The sequence below is a fragment of the Anomaloglossus baeobatrachus genome, chromosome 5 (genome assembly GCF_048569485.1).
Source record: "Anomaloglossus baeobatrachus isolate aAnoBae1 chromosome 5, aAnoBae1.hap1, whole genome shotgun sequence".
NCBI classification, from domain to species: Eukaryota; Metazoa; Chordata; class Amphibia; order Anura; family Aromobatidae; genus Anomaloglossus; species Anomaloglossus baeobatrachus.
The window spans coordinates 460,866,754-460,885,647 of record NC_134357.1 but is presented as its reverse complement, the minus strand read 5'-3'; the positions used below and the strand labels follow the sequence as shown (position 1 = coordinate 460,885,647).

Here is an 18,894-nt window from a genome sequence, read left to right as displayed (position 1 = left end):
ATACCAGTCTGTTTTGTACTGTTAATGATTGTTGTACGTATACCCTCTTTCACTTGTAAAGCGCCATGGAATAAATGGCGCTATAATAATAAATAATAATAATAATATATCATGCAGTGTGTGTTTATCATGCATTGTGTGTGTATCATGCATTGTGTGTGTATATCATGCAGTGTGTGTATATCATGCATTGTATGTGTATCATGCATTGTGTGTGTGTGTATCATGCATTATGGGTGTTTACATCATGCATTGTGTGTGTGTGTGTGTATATCATGCATTGTATGTGTATCATGCATTGTGTGTGTGTGTATCATGCATTATGGGTGTTTACATCATGCATTGTGTGTGTGTGTGGTGCGGTGCATTGTGTGTGTATCATGCATTATGTGTATAACATATTGTGAGAGAAATAAAATAAATGTGTAGTTATGATGCAATTTAATGGCTATCATTAATAAAATAAATGATGTTACAGTGCAGCTACAAGATGAGAAAGTCCCGGCTGCTACACCTATGAATGAATGAACTAAAAATAAATCCACAGGTCCTAACTAAAGATGAGCAGGACGCTCAGATGACGTGGCTCCAGGACTGGATAATCAAAAGCCATGGACCCCAGAAGGTAAGAGATTTACGGCCTCCCATCCAGTCGCTGGGTACCACGGACCTTGGACCGGAGTCCCGAGAATCAATCCTCTCATCTCTTATCCCGACCCTCCTGAATACAGCGGACAGTCCTGAATTTGGGTCTACACCCTGCAGTTTCGGGCGTCTACTGAATGTCCCTCACTGTCACCGCCCTCTGATAATCTCCTCCTACCAGGGTAAAAAGAAATGACAAATGGGTGTGACTTGGGGTGTGGTCAAAAATTGCCACGACACGCTGCACATGCCACATAGTTGCTCCCTCTTCTGTTCTTCTACAGTTGGGAGGTGTGCTCTAAAGTCACTGGTCAGGTTTACGCCACAGGTGGACATGACGACATCAAAGAGATTCACTACACCTTTGTATTAAATCCTTCTGATCATTAAAACCACAACCTCTTGGTTATCTCAGGTTGTGTATAATGGAGACATGTCTCTTACAACTGTCATTACTGCTAATAAGGAAAATGGCCGGTCAACTGGTCATCCTTTGATCAATTTTACTCCTTCTTTGGAAGCTTTTTGAAGCCTAACAGATGGAGACGTCTTTAACGCTTCATGACAAAACACTGGGCTCGGCATGCTTGCTCAGGCTGATGGGAAAATAAACACGGTCTCTGCAGCAGGATATGCAAATGCCTGGATCTGCCCAGTGCTCTTGTGCCACCAGCTCCCAGTGTCCAGATGTCAGTCTCAGCAATGTTGTGTTTATGAGATCAGTATAAATCGTCAGTCGTCCATTTCCATACCGTAAGCTGCCCCGTGTATGCTCCACTCACAGCATATCTCCATACAGTACGTTGGGCCATAGCCATGCAGTATAAGTCAGCTGTTGGTCACATACGTTTTTGCGTTGACCAACTGTATAGGAAAACACAGTCTACAGCACTTTCTCAGCTGTACATATAAATTATATACAGAATACACCCAGGTCATACCAGCATGCTCCATATCGCTATAGATGTCATAGAAGTCATACCAGCTGTATATGTATAAATATATATATATATATATATAATATTTCCAGAATCCGTCCTTTCCTCAACTCGCAATCTACAAAAATGCTAGTGCATGCCCTCATAATCTCCCGCCTCGATTACTGTAACATCCTCCTATGTGGCCTCCCTGCTAACACACTCGCCCCTCTCCAGTCCATCCTTAATTCTGCTGCCCGACTGATTCACCTCTCTCCTCAATACAACCCCACTTCTCCTCTCTGCAAGTGCCTCCACTGGCTCCCAATCTTCCACCGTATCCACTTCAAACTACTAACACTGACCTACAAAGCTGTCCATAATCTGTCTCCTCCGTATATCTCTGAACTAATCTCCCGCTACACTCCAACATGTCACCTCCGGTCCTCCCAAGATCTCCTTCTCTCCTCCTCTCTCATTCGCTCCTCACGCAACCGACTCCAAGACGTCTCCCGAGCATCCCCAGTCTTCTGGAACTCGCTGCCTCAACACATCAGACTATCTGCTACCCTTGCAAGCTTCAAACGGAACCTGAAAACCCATCTGTTCAGAAATGCCTATACTCTACAATTACCTCACTGCTTCACTACCGTGCGGAGCTGCCGCCCGACCACCATGCGGAGCTGCCGCCCGACCACCGTGCGGAGCTGCCGCCCAACCACCGTGCGGAGCTGCCGCCCGACCACCATGAAGAGCTGCCACCCGACCACCATGTGGAGCTGCCGCCCAATCTACACCCCACCTACTGGCTCCTCCCCAAAATCCTATAGAATGTAAGCCCGCAAGGGTAGGGCTGCCCTCTTCCCTCTGTACTAGTCTGTCTACTGTAACATATGTATGTATTCTGTATGTAACTACTTCTCATGTACAGCACCATGGAATTAATGGTGCTCTATAAATAAATAAATAATAATAATAATATTTCCCGGATCCATACATTCCGTTCCCAAGAAGCTGCATTAACCCTAGTACATGCCCTTATTATCTCCCGCCTGGATTATTGCAACTTCCTGCTCCCTGGCCTCCCTTCTAACAGTCTCGCACCCCTACAATCTATTCTAAACTATGCTGCCCGGCTAATACACCTGTCCCCCCGCTACTTCCCGACCTCTCCTCTCTGCCAATCCCTTCATTGGCTTCCCATTGCCCAATGACTTCAGTTCAAAACCATAACCATGACCTACAAAGTCATCCACAACCTGTCTCCTCCTTACATCTGTGACCTAGTCTCCCGGTACTTACCTACACGTAACCTGCGATCCTCACAAGATCTCCTTCTCTACTCCCCTCTCATCTCCTCTTCCCACCACCGCATACAAAACTTCTCCCATGCTTTCCTCATACTCTGGAATGCTCTGCCACAACATATCAAACTCTCGCCTACCTTCAAAAGGAACCTGAAGACCCACCTCTTCCGACAAGCCTACAACCAGCTGTAACCCTTTGTCTGATACCGCGTCGCATGACCAGCTCTACCCTCACCTACTGTACCCATCCCTTGTAGACTGTGAGCCCTTGCAGGCAGAGACCTTTCTCCTCCTGTACCTGTCTGTGCCTTGTATTGATCATGATTATTGTACCTGTCCCTACTATGTATACCCATTTTCACATGTAAAGCGCCATGGAATAAATGGCGCTATAATAATAAATAATAATAATAATAATAATACAGAAGATATATAACTTTTACCAGCTGTATATATATAACTATATACAGGAGATGCCCAGGTTATACCAGCATTCTCCAGATCACTATATAAACAAGATGTATAACTTATACCAGCTGTACATATATAATTATATACAGAATATACCCAGGTTATAACAGCATGCTCCATATCACTATATACAGAAGATGTATAACTTATACCAGCTGTACATATATAATTATATACAGAATATACCCAGGTTATACCAGCATGCTCCATATCACTATATACAGAAGATGTATAACTTATACCAGCTGTACATATATAATTATATACAGAATATACCCAGGTTATACCAGAATGCTCCATATCACTATATACCGAAGATATATAACTTATACCAGCTGTACATATATAATTATATACAGAATATACCCAGGTTATACCAGCATGCTCCATATCACTATATACAGAAGATATATAACTTATACCAGCTGTACATATATAATTATATACAGAATATACCCAGGTTATACCAGCATGCTCCATATCACTATATACAGAAGATGTATAACTTATACCAGCTGTACATGTATTATTATATACAGAATATACCCAGGTTATACCAGCATGCTCCATATCACTATATACAGAAGATGTATAACTTATACCAGCTGTACATATATAATTATATACAGAATATACCCAGGTTATACCAGCATGCTCCATATCACTATATACAGAAGATGTATAACTTATACCAGCTGTACATGTATTATTATATACAGAATATACCCAGGTTATACCAGCATGCTCCATATCACTATATACAGAAGATGTATAACTTATACCAGCTGTACATATATAATTATATACAGAATATACCCAGGTTATACCAGCATGCTCCATATCACTATATACAGAAGATGTATAACTTATACCAGCTGTACATATATAATTATATACATAATATACCCAGGTTATACCAGCATGCTCCATATCACTATATACAGAAGATGTATAACTTATACCAGCTGTAGATATATAATTATATACAGAATATACCCAGGTTATACCAGCATGCTCCATATCACTATATACAGAAGATGTATAACTTATACCAGCTGTAGATATATAATTATATACAGAATATACCCAGGTTATACCAGCATGCTCCATATCACTATATACAGAAGATGTATAACTTATACCAGCTGTATATATAATTACATACAGAATATACCCAGGTTATACCAGCATGCTCCATATCACTATATACAGAAGATGTGTAACTTATACCAGCTGTACATATATAATTATATACAGAATATACCCAGGTTATACCAGCATGCTCCATATCACTATATACAGAAGATGTATAACTTATACCAGCTGTACATATATAATTATATACAGAATATACCCAGGTTATACCAGCATGCTCCATATCACTATATACAGAAGATGTATAACTTATACCAGCTGTACATATATAATTATATACAGAATATACCCAGGTTATACCAGCATGTTCCATATCACTATATACAGAAGATGTATAACTTATACCAGCTGTACCTATATAATTACATACAGAATATACCCAGGTTATACCAGCATGCTCCATATCACTATATACAGAAGATATATAACTTATACCAGCTGTACATATATAATTATATATAGAATATACCCAGGTTATACCAGCATGCTCCATATCACTATATACAGAAGATGTATAACTTATACCAGCTGTACATGTATAATTATATACAGAATATACCCAGGTTATACCAGCATGCTCCATATCACTATATACAGAAGATGTGTAACTTATACCAGCTGTACATATATAATTATATACAGAATATACCCAGGTTATACCAGCATGCTCCATATCACTATATACAAGAAGATATATAACTTATACCAGCTGTACATATATAATTATATACAGAATATACCCAGGTTATACCAGCATGCTCCATATCACTATATACAGAAGATGTATAACTTATACCAGCTGTACATATATAATTATATACAGAATATACCCAGGTTATACCAGCATGCTCCATATCACTATATACAGAAGATATATAACTTATACTAGCTGTACATATATAATTATATACAGAATATACCCAGGTTATACCAGCATGCTCCATATCACTATATACAGAAGATGTATAACTTATACCAGCTGTGCATATATAATTATATACAGAATATACCCAGGTTATACCAGCATGCTCCATATCACTATATACAGAAGATGTATAACTTATACCAGCTGTACATATATAATTATATACAGAATATACCCAGGTTATACCAGCATGCTCCATATCACTATATACAGAAGATGTATAACTTATACCAGTTGTACATATAAATTATATTATACAGAATATACCCAGGTTATACCAGCATGCTCCATATCTATATACAAGAATATGTATAACTTACAGTTGTACAAATACAGCCATCATGACCAAACATGTTGGCACCCTTGAAATTGTTCCAGAAAATGAAGTATTTGTCGAAGAAAATGATTGCAATTATGCAAGGTTAAAATTGCTGTTGGGAGAAGATGCCTTCAAATATGAGAGACCTGGAGCAGTTTACAGAAGAAGAGTCCACAATTCCAGGTGAGAGGATTAAGAAGCTTCATGATAGTTATAGGAAGCGATGGATTGCAGGTATTTATCCCAAAGTGTGTGCAACTGAATATTAAGTTGAAGGTGCCAACAATTTTGCCCAGGCCATTTTTGGAGTTTTGTGTGAAATTATGTCCAATTTGTCTTTTTTTGTGTTGTTCCCATACACACAAAGGAAATAATAATGTGGAACAAAATGTGTGTAATGGCAATACTTTTCTGGGAGAATAGTTCATTTTCTAAAAACAATTTCTAAGGGTGCCAATACTTTCGGCCTTGACTGTATGGTTATATCCAGGAGTTCCACCGGATAAGAAAGCCATGGAACCCATAGGGTGGAGGGGCGACATGACTAGAGGGAAGGGAAGGAGTGATGGGGTTAATGGAAACAGGAATGGTTTGTTTATAAGGCAGAGTAAAGGGATTGGTGGGTAGGAGGAGTTCCCTGGAGGAAGAGGTGGGACAGTTGAGGGGTGTAAGTAAAGGACTTTGACTTACCCCCTCTCTCTTGACTTCCGGATATGGAACGATCTGACTGGAGAGGTTCCTATAAGGTGTCAGGACGTCACCTTCTATTTCTCCATGGAGGAGTGGGAGTATTTAGAAGGACACAAAGATCTGTACAAGGACGTCATGATGGAGGTTCCCCAGCCCCTCACATCACCAGACTTCCGGATATGGAACGATCCGGACGTGCGACAGGATGGCTGCTACCCGGGAGCAGCGGATTCATCATGGCAGTGCACGGGCCCCTGGCAGCGCGGTCCCACGTCTTGGCTGCTGGGGGTTAACCCGTTGGCACTTTCCCCTCGCTCCCCTGTCAGCTGCGGGCGGCGTCCCCCCTCCCTCATATCTCAGGTACTTGCCGTGTGCGGGGGGAGCGAGGAGGAGATGCGAGAGCCCCTTCGGGGACACTCCGCGGTAGGACGTGGGCAGGGCAGTACTCAGCTGCTGCTCCGGCCGCGGGAGGAATCTCCGTCCTGGATTGCTGGATGCGGCGGCTCCCGGACGGGGAGAGCGCCCGGCGGTGACAGAGGCCAGCTTTACCCCTCGCAGAAGGCGGGGGGGGCCGCGGAGCTGCAGCCAGTGGTGGGTCCGGCACCAGGGCAGGCGGGCCTGGGGCGACGGGTGCCCAGGAAGCGTCGGTGAGTGGGGGTGACGGCAGGGGCCCTGCAGTTCCTGCTTGGTCACCCAGATCAGGTTGCAGCTCCCGGCCGCGGCGGTCTCCCCCAGGAGGGGGAGGGCCCAGCGGACAGAGGCTTTCATGGGGCCCAGGAGGGCTGGATGCGGCGGCTCCTGGCCAGGAGAGCGCCCGGCGAGGACGGAGGCCAGCGTTACCCCCCCCCCCCCCCCCCGCGGGTGGAGGGGGGGGGGGGCGGGGGGCTGCAGCCAGCAAGGGGTCCGGCACCAGGGCAGGCGAGCATGGTGCGACGGATGCCCGGGAGGCGTCGGTACGTGGGGGTGACGGCGGGGGCCCTGCGGTCCCCGCCTGGTCACCCAGAGCAGGCGTGCAGCTCCCGGCAGCGGACGGATGCCTTCTGGGCCCAGGAGGGCAGGCTGGCGGCTCTGGATGGGAGTCTGCTGGCAGCGGGTCGGGCCACAGGTACCCCCTGTCCTTGCAGGTAGCAAGGGGGGGTCAGGCCAGAAGATAAGGCCCGCGGTGGCAGCCCGTAGGACGGGACGGTTTCCGGGGTTGTCGCCGCGGGACAGAAGATGGAGCTTGGAGGATGGTGCCCACGCGGCGTACCAGGAGGACGGCCGTGGTGGTGGCAGCGCTTCGGCGGCGTCTGCATTACATGAGCCAGAGGCGGTCGGCTCCAGCGAGGAGGAGGAGGAAGCAGCGACGGATGAATCAGACGTCCGGATGGCGTGATTTTTATTCCAGGATATGCCGGGTCGCGGTCGGGTGAGACGGCCGTGGATTTGGCAGGGCTGGGGGGGGGGCGGCTGCGGACACGGCAGCGCCGAGTGGGTTGGTGTTTTGACCAGGTATGGGGTTTACTGAAGTGGTGTATACGGTTGTGGAGAGTGCGCATGCACCGCCGGCGGCATGGACGGGATCGGTGGTTAGTAGGCGCAGGTGCGGCAGGCAGAGTGAGGGCGCATGAGGCGGCAGGGGAGCATTTTCGGGCAGAGGCGGCAAGGGCTGTGACAGAGTGAGTGGTGAGGAACGAAGAGGGGGATGAGGTGGTGCGTCTGGCTGACAGTGGCCAAGTGTGAGAGGTATGGGTGCTTCAAAGGCCCGCTGGGGGGGCTCACTTGCTGGAGGATGTGAGGGATAAGATTTGAATGGGGAACGTGTAGCAATAGTTTCGCTGCTCCCCCGGGAACAGTTTCACCTGGATTAGGTTAAGCCAAGTGATTCCAGGAAGGATAAGTAGAGGGAGGGGAGCGCCGGTGGAGGCTCACCCTCGTACATTTGCAACGTGGCTGCGGGCATTTGCGTTTTTTGGCAAGGGTATCGGGGGAAGGAATTGGGTAATTGGTTCGGCATGGTTCGGTTATATGGATCCATTTGGGGTGGCTTGTTAGGTCATATGGCGGTTTAGTCTGGCTTCAGTACGCCGAGTAATTTCAGCAAGGGAAGGTGTTGCGTGCCAGTATGCGGTAGGATCATACGGGCACATCCTTATGGCTGCAGTGGATGGCGGCTCCTAGTCAGCCCCCCCCCCTTTTTGGGGGGTAGTTGGCTGTTCGGGGCTTGGAACCCCGGCGACACGGACGATGAGGGTTTTTTGGGGGGAATAGAAGGATGGGTGGTGCAGATTTGGCGCGGACGGTTGTCTTAAGCATAAGTGTTGGGTTGTGGTAAGGAACATAGTAATTCTGCGTCATTCTATTTATATTGGTGGATCTTTGCCTCCTTATTGGAAGTTTGCGCTGGGCTAGGGGACACCGGGTGGTTGTCAGTGGAAAGAGGGGTCAGGAAGTGGTGTTGGGCAGGATGGGTGGGCCATTCGGGGCCCTCCTTGTCACGATTGGGTTTCTCTGTTGGGGGGTAGTGCCGGAAATGAGCCGTATATAGATGTATATATTTCGGCTTGTTCAAAACGTATCTTATCTGGAGGAGTCATCGGGGTATGCCTGCTTGGCTCCAGAATTGTCGGCGGTTTATTATGTGTCGTTTGACAGAGGGTGGGATTTGGTAAAGGCGGTGAGCCGGGGAGCATTGATGGCAAAGGCGAATTTGGAGGCGGCATTTAGGTTGTTACTGGTCCACCCTGCTAGCTAGCAGTTCTGGTGCTGCGGTGGGGAGGGGAGTTATTATTATGTTGATCGGTGGGTGCTAATGGGTTGTTGTCCCATTTTATGTTCCTTTGGAGGCGGTTATTTCTTGGTGGAGTGGTTTGTGCGTGGTGTGTCCCAGCTTACACCTCTTATTCATTATAGGTTGATTCTCTTTACATCGGGTTGGCGGGTTGATGATTCGTTGAGGTTGATTGTTTTATTACAGATGGTGGTGGATACTCTTTTGGGCCTGTTGGCGCAGGCGAAGACTGAGGGTCCAACGCCAGTGATACGGTTTGTGGGGATAAAGTTTGATGTTATGGTCAGAGGGGTAGGATTCGTGGGTAATGGTGTGGTCCTATGGGCTGCGATAGAGGCAGTTAGGTCAGCTAAGACGGTGCGGTTTCAGGCGGTGCAGTCTTTGCAGGGGCGGTCGAACCACGGGTGCAGAGTTACGCCGCTGGGGTGCGTGTCTGCTGGACGGCTGGCGATGGCTGCGCCAAGGGTGCAGCCATCGGATCCTTTGTGTGTGGTCACGAGGGAGATCAATGATGATCTGATGGTGTAGGAGGTTTTTTCTTACGGCGATTTAGTGGCCGCGGATTGTGGCTGGGTAAGGTGCTACCTGATGGAACGTAGCTGCGGTACTCGGAGGCAGCGGGTCCAGTTGTTTTCTGGTTGGGCATTGTGGGGTAGCGCTTCCAATCGGTGGTAGTGGTCGGGTGGTGGAGGTTGGCAGTTTTTTCCAAGAGGAAGGTGTGCTGTCATTCTGGCTATCAGTTGGTGGAGAATTCGATTAATAGTTGGTTTGCTAATCCTGGGGCCAAGGGTGGCGTACTTGCGACAGTTGGTTTCTCAATTGGATGTGTTTTAAAAAAAAAAAAAAAAAATGTTATGCGTGGCGCAACCAGTACTGGGGTTCGCCAAGGGAATAGCAGCTGCTGTGTTTCCTTCCAGTTCTGCAGGTCTCGGGAGTTGAGGCCGGGTAGCAGATGAGGTGGGCACGGTGTGTCCGGAGGGCTTGTGGAGTCTGGTGTGGCTGTGTTGGGGAGCAGCTCGGTGCCCAGTGACTGAGGTTATTTGGGGCTGATATTCAGAAGTATGGGTGGCGCGGATAACGTTTGGGACAATGTGTGAGGAAGGCCCGGTGGAGTATTTGATGGTGGCGTTGGCAGTGGTGAGTAACGGTTTTCAGGCTGCTAGGCCGGCGTCCGCAGTGGAGCAGAGGGTGGCGGCTGTGGCTGTCTTGTTAAGGATTAGATGTGGAGAGATGTTTTCGCAGGATCTTAGGGCGCGGCAGGCCTTGAAGGGTTTGGTCGTAAGGGTGTGAGGGAGCGGGATACAAGGGTCCGTCTCCGTTGTTTTTTGGCAGCGTTTGGTGAGTGGTTTGTGGCGGCTATGTTCATCTGAGCACGAGCGGGTTTTTGTTTCCCTTGTCCAAAACGGTTTGTGTTAGCCTTTTGGGGGGCTTTGAGATTGTGGGGTTGGTCAGCCCATCTACGGTCAAGAGCGGAGGTTGGATGTTGGAGGATGTGTCCGAGGTGGTGCAGTGGGTTGAGCGCCGGCTTTGTCGCTCACCGAATTTGATTAGGCGGGTGGTGAAGGTTGGTGTTGTTATACGCGGTCCCGGGTGCGGAATTATGTTGTGAGGGCGCCCAGGCTCATTATTGTGTCGCGTTTGTTAAGGTACCATTTTGTGGCAGTGCTGCAGACTTGATTGCAGGTGGCGGGGGTGGGCGCCCGGAATACTATGGGTCGTATTCCTTCTGGATTGGGCTGCCACGGAGGCCCCTCGGTGGGCTCAGAAAAGTGGTTGTGAGAAGTATTGGGAGGTGGGAGTCCTCTTGTTTCGGTGTTACGTTTGGCCTCAGTTGTTATCAGGTTAAGGCAATGGGGGCATTTGAGTCTTTTGGGAGTGGAATGGGTTGGCGTAACAGGTTGGTGTTATCTGTGGGTTTATAACCCCTGGGTTTTTGTGGTGAGGGTGTGCCTCATTTGGATATTTGGGCATTCGTTGGTTCTCGGGGCCTCGACGGTCTGAGGCTCGCCTGAATGTTGCCAGTTGGGTCTGGACGGGTCGATGGTACTGGTCCAGTAAATTGGAGGCAGCGATTTGGTATCTCGAGAAGTTATTTATGAATGTTTTAAAAAAAAAAAAAAAACAAAAAACAAATAGTTGGTTGTTGCATTGTGTAAGACATACCTGAGCTTAATCGTGGGGTAGTTTTGATAGTGTGACCAGGTTGGAATGGCGTGTGGCTCGTGCGATAGGCAGTATCAATCGAGCCTTATTGGGGGGGCGGCGCCAAAAGTTGGTGGCGCTGAACTGGTGGTTTTGGGGATGCGATGGGGGTGCATCTTCACGTGCTTGGTGCTGTTTTGTGGACGCTGGGATTGCGTGGAGGTGTGGTACAAGCTTTTGGTGTGTGGCGGGTCCAGGCCACGTAAGGAGTCACGTGCCCTGTCCTGTGGCGGGGGTAGGTCTGGTCCAGAGGCGGTTGAAGGCAATGGTAACTGGACAGAGAGACACCATCTTGGTATGGTGGCTCCAGGTTCCGGGATGTTGCAGGCACGGGGTTCTGCAAAGTTGGGGGGTTAATCCGTAGGTGATTAATACCTCATCTCTGGGTCGGTGTGTTGCGGCCAGGGATACTGGGGTGAGAAGTGGTTCCTGGACTGGGCCTACTCAGGGTTGTATATTTACTGTATTGGTTACTGTGTTACCTATTGTTATTTGTTGGGGTCGCCCGTTGGACGGCGCCCCCTTGTGTTAGTATGTAAATAATAGGTAATAAAGGCTGCTGTGGCCAATTTTAAACCAAGTCACATGCAGTTCGTGTATTATTTACAGATGGTATTGGTGGGTAACACACATACAGCACGACTGGAGAATCCTTCCTCAATGGTCAAGAAAGCCATGGAACCCATAGGGTGGAGGGGCGACATGACTAGAGGGAAGGGAAGGAGTGATGGGGTTAATGGAAACAGGAATGGTTTGTTTATAAGGCAGAGTAAAGGGATTGGTGGGTAGGAGGAGTTCCCTGGAGGAAGAGGTGGGACAGTTGAGGGGTGTAAGTAAAGGACTTTGACTTACCCCCTCTCTCTTGACTTCCGGATATGGAACGATCCCCGCCCACCCTCCCTTGTGTTTAATGCCGAGGGGAATTTGGTCTGGGTTGTTTCTTTGTCACAGCTGCGGGGGGTAGGTCTGGTCCAGAGGCGGTTGAAGGCAATGGTAACTGGACAGAGAGACACCATCTTGGTATGGTGGCTCCAGGTTCCGGGATGTTGCAGGCACGGGGTTCTGCAAAGTTGGGGGGTTAATCCGTAGGTGATTAATACCTCATCTCTGGGTCGGTGTGTTGCGGCCAGGGATACTGGGGTGAGAAGTGGTTCCTGGACTGGGCCTACTCAGGGTTGTATATTTACTGTATTGGTTACTGTGTTACCTATTGTTATTTGTTGGGGTCGCCCGTTGGACGGCGCCCCCTTGTGTTAGTATGTAAATAATAGGTAATAAAGGCTGCTGTGGCCAATTTTAAACCAAGTCACATGCAGTTCGTGTATTATTTACAGATGGTATTGGTGGGTAACACACATACAGCACGACTGGAGAATCCTTCCTCAATGGTCATGTCATACAGTTTATATCACTATACATAATAAGATACGTAACATACTGGAGGTTGTAGAGATCATCCACAATCTCCTACTATGCAAAAGTCGTTCATTATGGATGCATGGGTCGTAGAAGCATGGATGATGAAAAAGAGCCATACCTTGTTCTCACCCTCCGTCTTCACATCCTCTTCAGATTTTGATACAGACTTATTGGGTGTGACCTAAAATACAACATCTTTAGTCAGTAGTTTGTCTCCTACAACAAGAAGAACCTAACCAGTAAGTATTGACATCTCCATTTTTAAACATAGACGGTGTCAGTATATAGATGATGGATTGGCGCCCCTAGTGGACACATGTATTATGGGCAACAAATGTAAAAAATATTGCTGGTGTAGGTATGCTGAGATGTGTAGCCCTGCAAAAGATGAATGGGACATACTGAAAGACTGAACAACTAAAAGATCATAAAGCCACCCTAGTGGAACAAGCCCTACAATGTAACATTATCGATATATTGTTTATTAGGGGCCAAACTAAGAAGCTAAAGTATTGCATTACATGCTAGCAAAAATGTAATATATTGCTATAGGGCTACTCACACCTATATAAAGTATTATAGGCCGTAGTGCAGAATATTAACTATCGGTATATATTTTATGATAGCTGGGTTGGCCGTACACCCACAAGGAGGTGTTCCATAATGATGACTACACCAATAGGAGAAATCTGTAATCCATGGGTATATGGAGAAAAGTAGTGTGACACGTCTTAATCATTGAGTGCAGGTCCCATTACCATGTTTGTATAATCCAATCCCTCATCCCCAGTTTATATGATAGAGCGGCTGGTGGTAAAGAGCTCCCTGATGCCAGCGCGGTTCTGTAACAGGAACCACTGGGGTAACAAGTCTGTTCATGATATTTCATCCCCATCTCCTGTGAATGATATTCCTGAGAAAATGAAGGAACAGCAGCAGCTCAGCCACTAAGTGGAGACCACGAGTGCTGAGGAGCAGAGGGCCGAAAAGTCACCAACACTCTGCTGACTCCATAACTGCAGAGTCCAAACCTCTTCCAAACATCAGCACAAAAACTGAGCTTCATGACATGGGCTTCCTTGGTGGAACAGCTAGGCGCAGCCTTACATCACCAAGCACAACACCAAGCGTCAGAGTGGTGTAAAGCCGCCATCACAGGACTTTGGAGTAGCAAAAACTGTGGAGTGACGGCTCACACTTCTCTGTCTGGGTCTGATAGTTGGGTTTGGGTTTATCAAATGAGAGAAGAACGTTACCTGCTTGACTGCATTGTGCCGGCTGTCAAGTTTGGTAAAAGAGGAATAATGTTATGGGGGCTTTTTTGTCAGGAGTCGGCCTCTTACTTTTAATGAAGATGTCTCTTCAGCACCCTAAATCACTTTGGACAATTGTAGCTTACATCATTGTGCAAACAGTTTGAGGAAAGTTCTTTTCTGTGTCCCAATGTCCGCGCCACTTCTGACAGTTTAATCCCCCTGAATGCTGTGATCAGTACGATCGCAGCATTCAGACGGCAGGGAGAGGGATCTCTTACCTCTCCCTGGCGATCGGGTCCCTGTAATGCGATCACTGCCATAGTAACCCTGGGTCATCACCATGACGACCCCGGGTTACTGAGCTATGGAGAGACTCACACACCATGCTATATGCATGGTGTGAGAGGCGAAGTGCTATGATATAATCCACTGTAGTGATAAAGCATTGCAGGGATTATAAAAACGCAGAAGAAAAAATGCAGAAACAATTTACATGCTGCTTCTTTTTCCAGCAACAAAATATGCAAAGAAAAAAGAAGCAACGTGCGCACAGCAAGTCACAATTCTCATAGACTTTACTGGGATGATTTTTCCTAGCTTTTATTTATTAAACCAAAGTAAGGAAAAACGCTATAAAAAATGTAAGAAAAAACACAACGTGGGTACAACGTGGGTGTCTTCGGATTAAGAATGGGAGGTAATGAAAGTTCCTGTAAATGCAATGTGCAGAAGTCCCAAAACGTCATCAATATATTGTACCTTGTCTCCTATCAGACTGCTACTTGTAACGAAACATCAATGCTGTGTATGTTTAAATGTGAGTAGCAGCTGAATGATGCATAGTAGTATATATATATATATATATATATATATATATATATATATACATATACAGAACAGATCAAAAGTTTGGACACACCTTGTCATCTCTAGAACAATTATTAAGAGGAGACTTTGTGCAGCAGGCCTTCATGGTAAAATAGCTGCTAGGAAACCACTGCTAAGGACATGCAACAAGCAGAAGAGACATGTTTGGGCTAAAGAACACAAGGGATGGACATTAGACCAGTGAAAATCTGTGCTATGGTCTGATGAGTCCAAATTTGAGATCTTTGGATCCAACCACCGTGTCTTTGTAGAAAAGGTGAACGGATGGACTCTACATGCCTGGTTCCCACCATGAAGCATGGAGGAGGAGGTGTGATGGTGTGGGGGTGCTTTGCTGGTGACACTGTTGGGGATTTATTAAAAATTGAAGGCATACTGAACCAGCATGGCTACCACAGCATCTTGCAGCGGCATGCTATTCCATCCGGTTTGCGTTTAGACCATTATTTATTTTTCAACAGGACAATGACTACAAACACACCTCCAGGCTGTGTAAGGGCTATTTGACTAAGAAAGAGAGTGATGGGGTGCTACACCAGATGACCTGGTCTCCACAGTCACCAGACCTGAACCCAATTGAGATGGTTTGGGGTGAGCTGGACCACAGAGTGAAGGCAAAAGGGCCAACAAGTGCTAAGCATCTCTGGGAACTCCTTCAAGACTGTTGGAAGACCATTTCCGGTGACTACCTCTTGAAGCTCATCAAGAGAATGCCAAGAGTGTGCAAAGTAGTAATCAAAGCAAAAGGTGGCTACTTTGAAGAACCTAGAATATAAGACATATTTTCAGTTGTTTCACACTTTTTTAAGTATTTCATTCCACATGTTTTAATTCATAGTTTTGATGCCATCAATGTGAATCTACAATTTTTAGAGTCATGAAAATAAAGAAAACTCTTTGAATGAGAAGGTGTGTCCAAATATATATATATATATATATATATATATATGTAGCACCCATGTATGTCCTAAACCCCTGATTATGCAGAACTAGTGAAACATGTCGGGGGAGGAGAGGGCATATGTAGAGGGTGTTACTTTTCAGTGTGTGATGCAATTACAGACATATAGTCGCTGTCCGGACCATCGGTGTGCAATAATTAGTACAGACGTGGGGCTATTATAAATATCATTACATTACAGTCCTCCTAGCACATAATTCAATATTTTCTATTTTTAATTTGACACTTAATAAAGACTATGCCATAAGCTATAGGTTTTACAATATACCAATAAATATCACGTTTTAGGGCCTGTTTGGGGACTTTACTTGGGTGCTTGATAGATGGCTGCGCCCAATGCCCTAAGGGGTTACTTCTGAAATGATAAACTTTATTGTAACCCTGTTCTTGTTTATTATACAAAGTATTAAGAAAGATACAATGGAAACTCCGGGCACCAGAACACAAGAGCCACAATCTCCAAAACACAAAGCCACAAAGAGCACATTGTATGACCAGTGACAGTGCGCGGCTGATAAGACACAAGGAGGCACTTGCAGCCTGTACCAGCAGTGCCTGGGGTATGACATTCATGTGTCTGATAATTAATTTCCTAATAAACTAGGCACAATTTACAACAAGGTGAATTTATCACTGTTGTGGCAGAAAACTGGAATAGAAAGGGTGCACATTTTGACAAAAATCTCTTATGCACAAAAAAGTGCAACTTTTGGGCAGTTTACTCCTTTTTGGTCACTTTTAAAAAGTGCTGAGAACAGTAGGCGGATTTAGTAGGAGTAGGCGGGACCGCCCATGGCTCACCAGACTATGCCACCGTGCTCTGAATTAAAACCAGTTTATAAAACAGTTTGTGGGTGTCACATAGCTGGATCAAGCACTGAGATCCTGACTAAGGGCTCACTCACAATAACTGCCGCTCTCAAATTGGACGCCCCCTCACCACCCCCTCACGCATATCAAAGCTTGCCTAGTCAACAGGCAACCCTGGTACACCAACCTGACCAAACAATGGGCTTCCGGGGTTGCTGAGCTTAGATGGAAGAGATCTCATTTAAATGAACAATTCACCACATAAAAACAGTCCCTCACCACTTTCCAGTCCACACTCTGGACATTGCTGCAAAACAGACTTATTTCTCATATCCTCCCTGTTTCACAACCCTAAACAGCTATTCAACACCTTCAGTTCTCTCCTCCTTCCCCCAGAACCATTTCCCTCTCCTCTCACCTCAGCTGAACACTTTGCCTTATTCTTCAAATAGAAGATTGACTACATCAGAGAAAGCTTTGCCTTACAGGCCCCCAAGTCCTTCCTCATAAATACTCAGCTCTCTAGCTCCAAAACCAGCTTCTCCGCCATGCCAGAGGATAAACTATCCTTTCTACTGTCCAGATCACACACATCTTACCACCTGTGAACTTGACCTGATCCTGACCGACCTCATCCCCAACCTCACTACAGTCTTCAACCCAACCCTAACCCATCTCTTCAACCTATCACTAACAACTGGTGTCTTCCCCTCATGCCTTAAACATGCCTCGATCACACCCATCATTAAAAAAAGCCCTCCCTTGACCCATCCTCTGTGTCTAGCTATCGCCCCATATCAATTATCTCCTACACCTCAAAACTACTGGAACACCATGTCCATCTTGAACTGTCCTCTCACCTCCCCTCCTGCTCACTTTTTGACTTGGCTTCCGACCGCATCATTCAACTGAAACTGCCCTAACTAAAGTCACCAATGACCTACTAACCGCCAAATTTAAGTGACACTACTCTGTCCTCCTCCTCCCACTGGACCTGTCCTCTGCATTCGACATAATGGACCATTCTCTTCTACAATAGATTATCTCATCTCTCATTCACATCATGGTTCTCTTCATCCCTAATATTCCGAATATTCAGTGTATCCCACTTTCACACTACCTCCTCATCTTTCCCTCTATCTGTTAGTGTCCCCCAAAGCCCCACTCTTCGACCCCTCTTTTCCATATACACTTCTGCCTGGGACAGCTCATAGAGTCCTACGGCTTTCAGTATCATCTCTATGCTAATGATATGTAGATCTACCTCTCTGGACATACTTCTTTACTAACAAGAATCCCACAATGTCTTCTGATATTTCATCCTTTTTCTCAGCTTCATTTCTAAAACTTAATGTAGTCAAAACAGAATTCATCATCTTTGGCCCATCTCACTACACCACCCCAACAAACCTATCCAATCAATGACTGCTCACTCCCTCAGTCATGCAAGCTCGCTGTCTACGAGTAACCGTTGACTCTGCTCTCTCCTTCAAACCACATATCCAAGCCTTTTCCACCTTCTGCCAACTCCAACTCAAAAATATTTCTAGGATTAGTACATTCCTTAACCAAGATTCTGCAAAAACATTAGTGCATACCCTCATCATCTTCTGTCTCGACTACTACAACCTCATCTACCATAAACTCTGTTGCCCGACTAATACACCTGTACCCCCTGCTAATCCCTGGCCTCTCCTCTCTGCTAATCACTTCACTGGATGTGACAATCCCCGGCAGCTGCATGCTGCTATATTTAGGCTTGGTGGCAGTCCAATAAGTATGGACCTCCCCAGTCTGAGAATACCAACTCCCAGCTGTTCAGCTTTATCTTGGCTGGGTATCAAAAATGGGGGGACTGCACATCAGTTTTTTAAAATGATTTATTTAGAAAAAAAGAAAATAAGCCGCATGTGGTTCCTCCTATTTTGATGCACAGCAAATATAAGCCCATGGCTGGGGGCTTTATCTGTACTGGGTATTATAATACGAGGGGACTCTACACCAAATATTTTATTTATTTATTTTTATACCTAGTTACTGACCCACAGACAGCGCCCGTGACTGGTTGTGGTCAGATGCTGGATCAAACACTGGGCCCGGCACCCGAGTACCTTTATTTCGGACTGTTAGGGGTACTTTGCACACTGCGACATCGCTAG

The 18,894-nt window shown here is 46.2% G+C and overlaps 1 protein-coding gene across 6 annotated transcripts in view; it reads right to left on the bottom strand.

Annotated features, from left to right (window-relative positions):
- The window catches only part of BCAS1 (brain enriched myelin associated protein 1), a 194,543-nt gene that overhangs the window by 86,238 nt on the left and 89,411 nt on the right, over positions 1-18,894 (bottom strand). For all 6 annotated transcript variants that reach the window (XM_075350581.1, XM_075350582.1, XM_075350586.1 and 3 more), the window contains exon 6: positions 12,939-13,001. In XM_075350581.1, the coding sequence (XP_075206696.1) occupies positions 12,939-13,001 (63 nt within the window). The remainder of the gene's footprint in view (positions 1-12,938; positions 13,002-18,894) is intronic.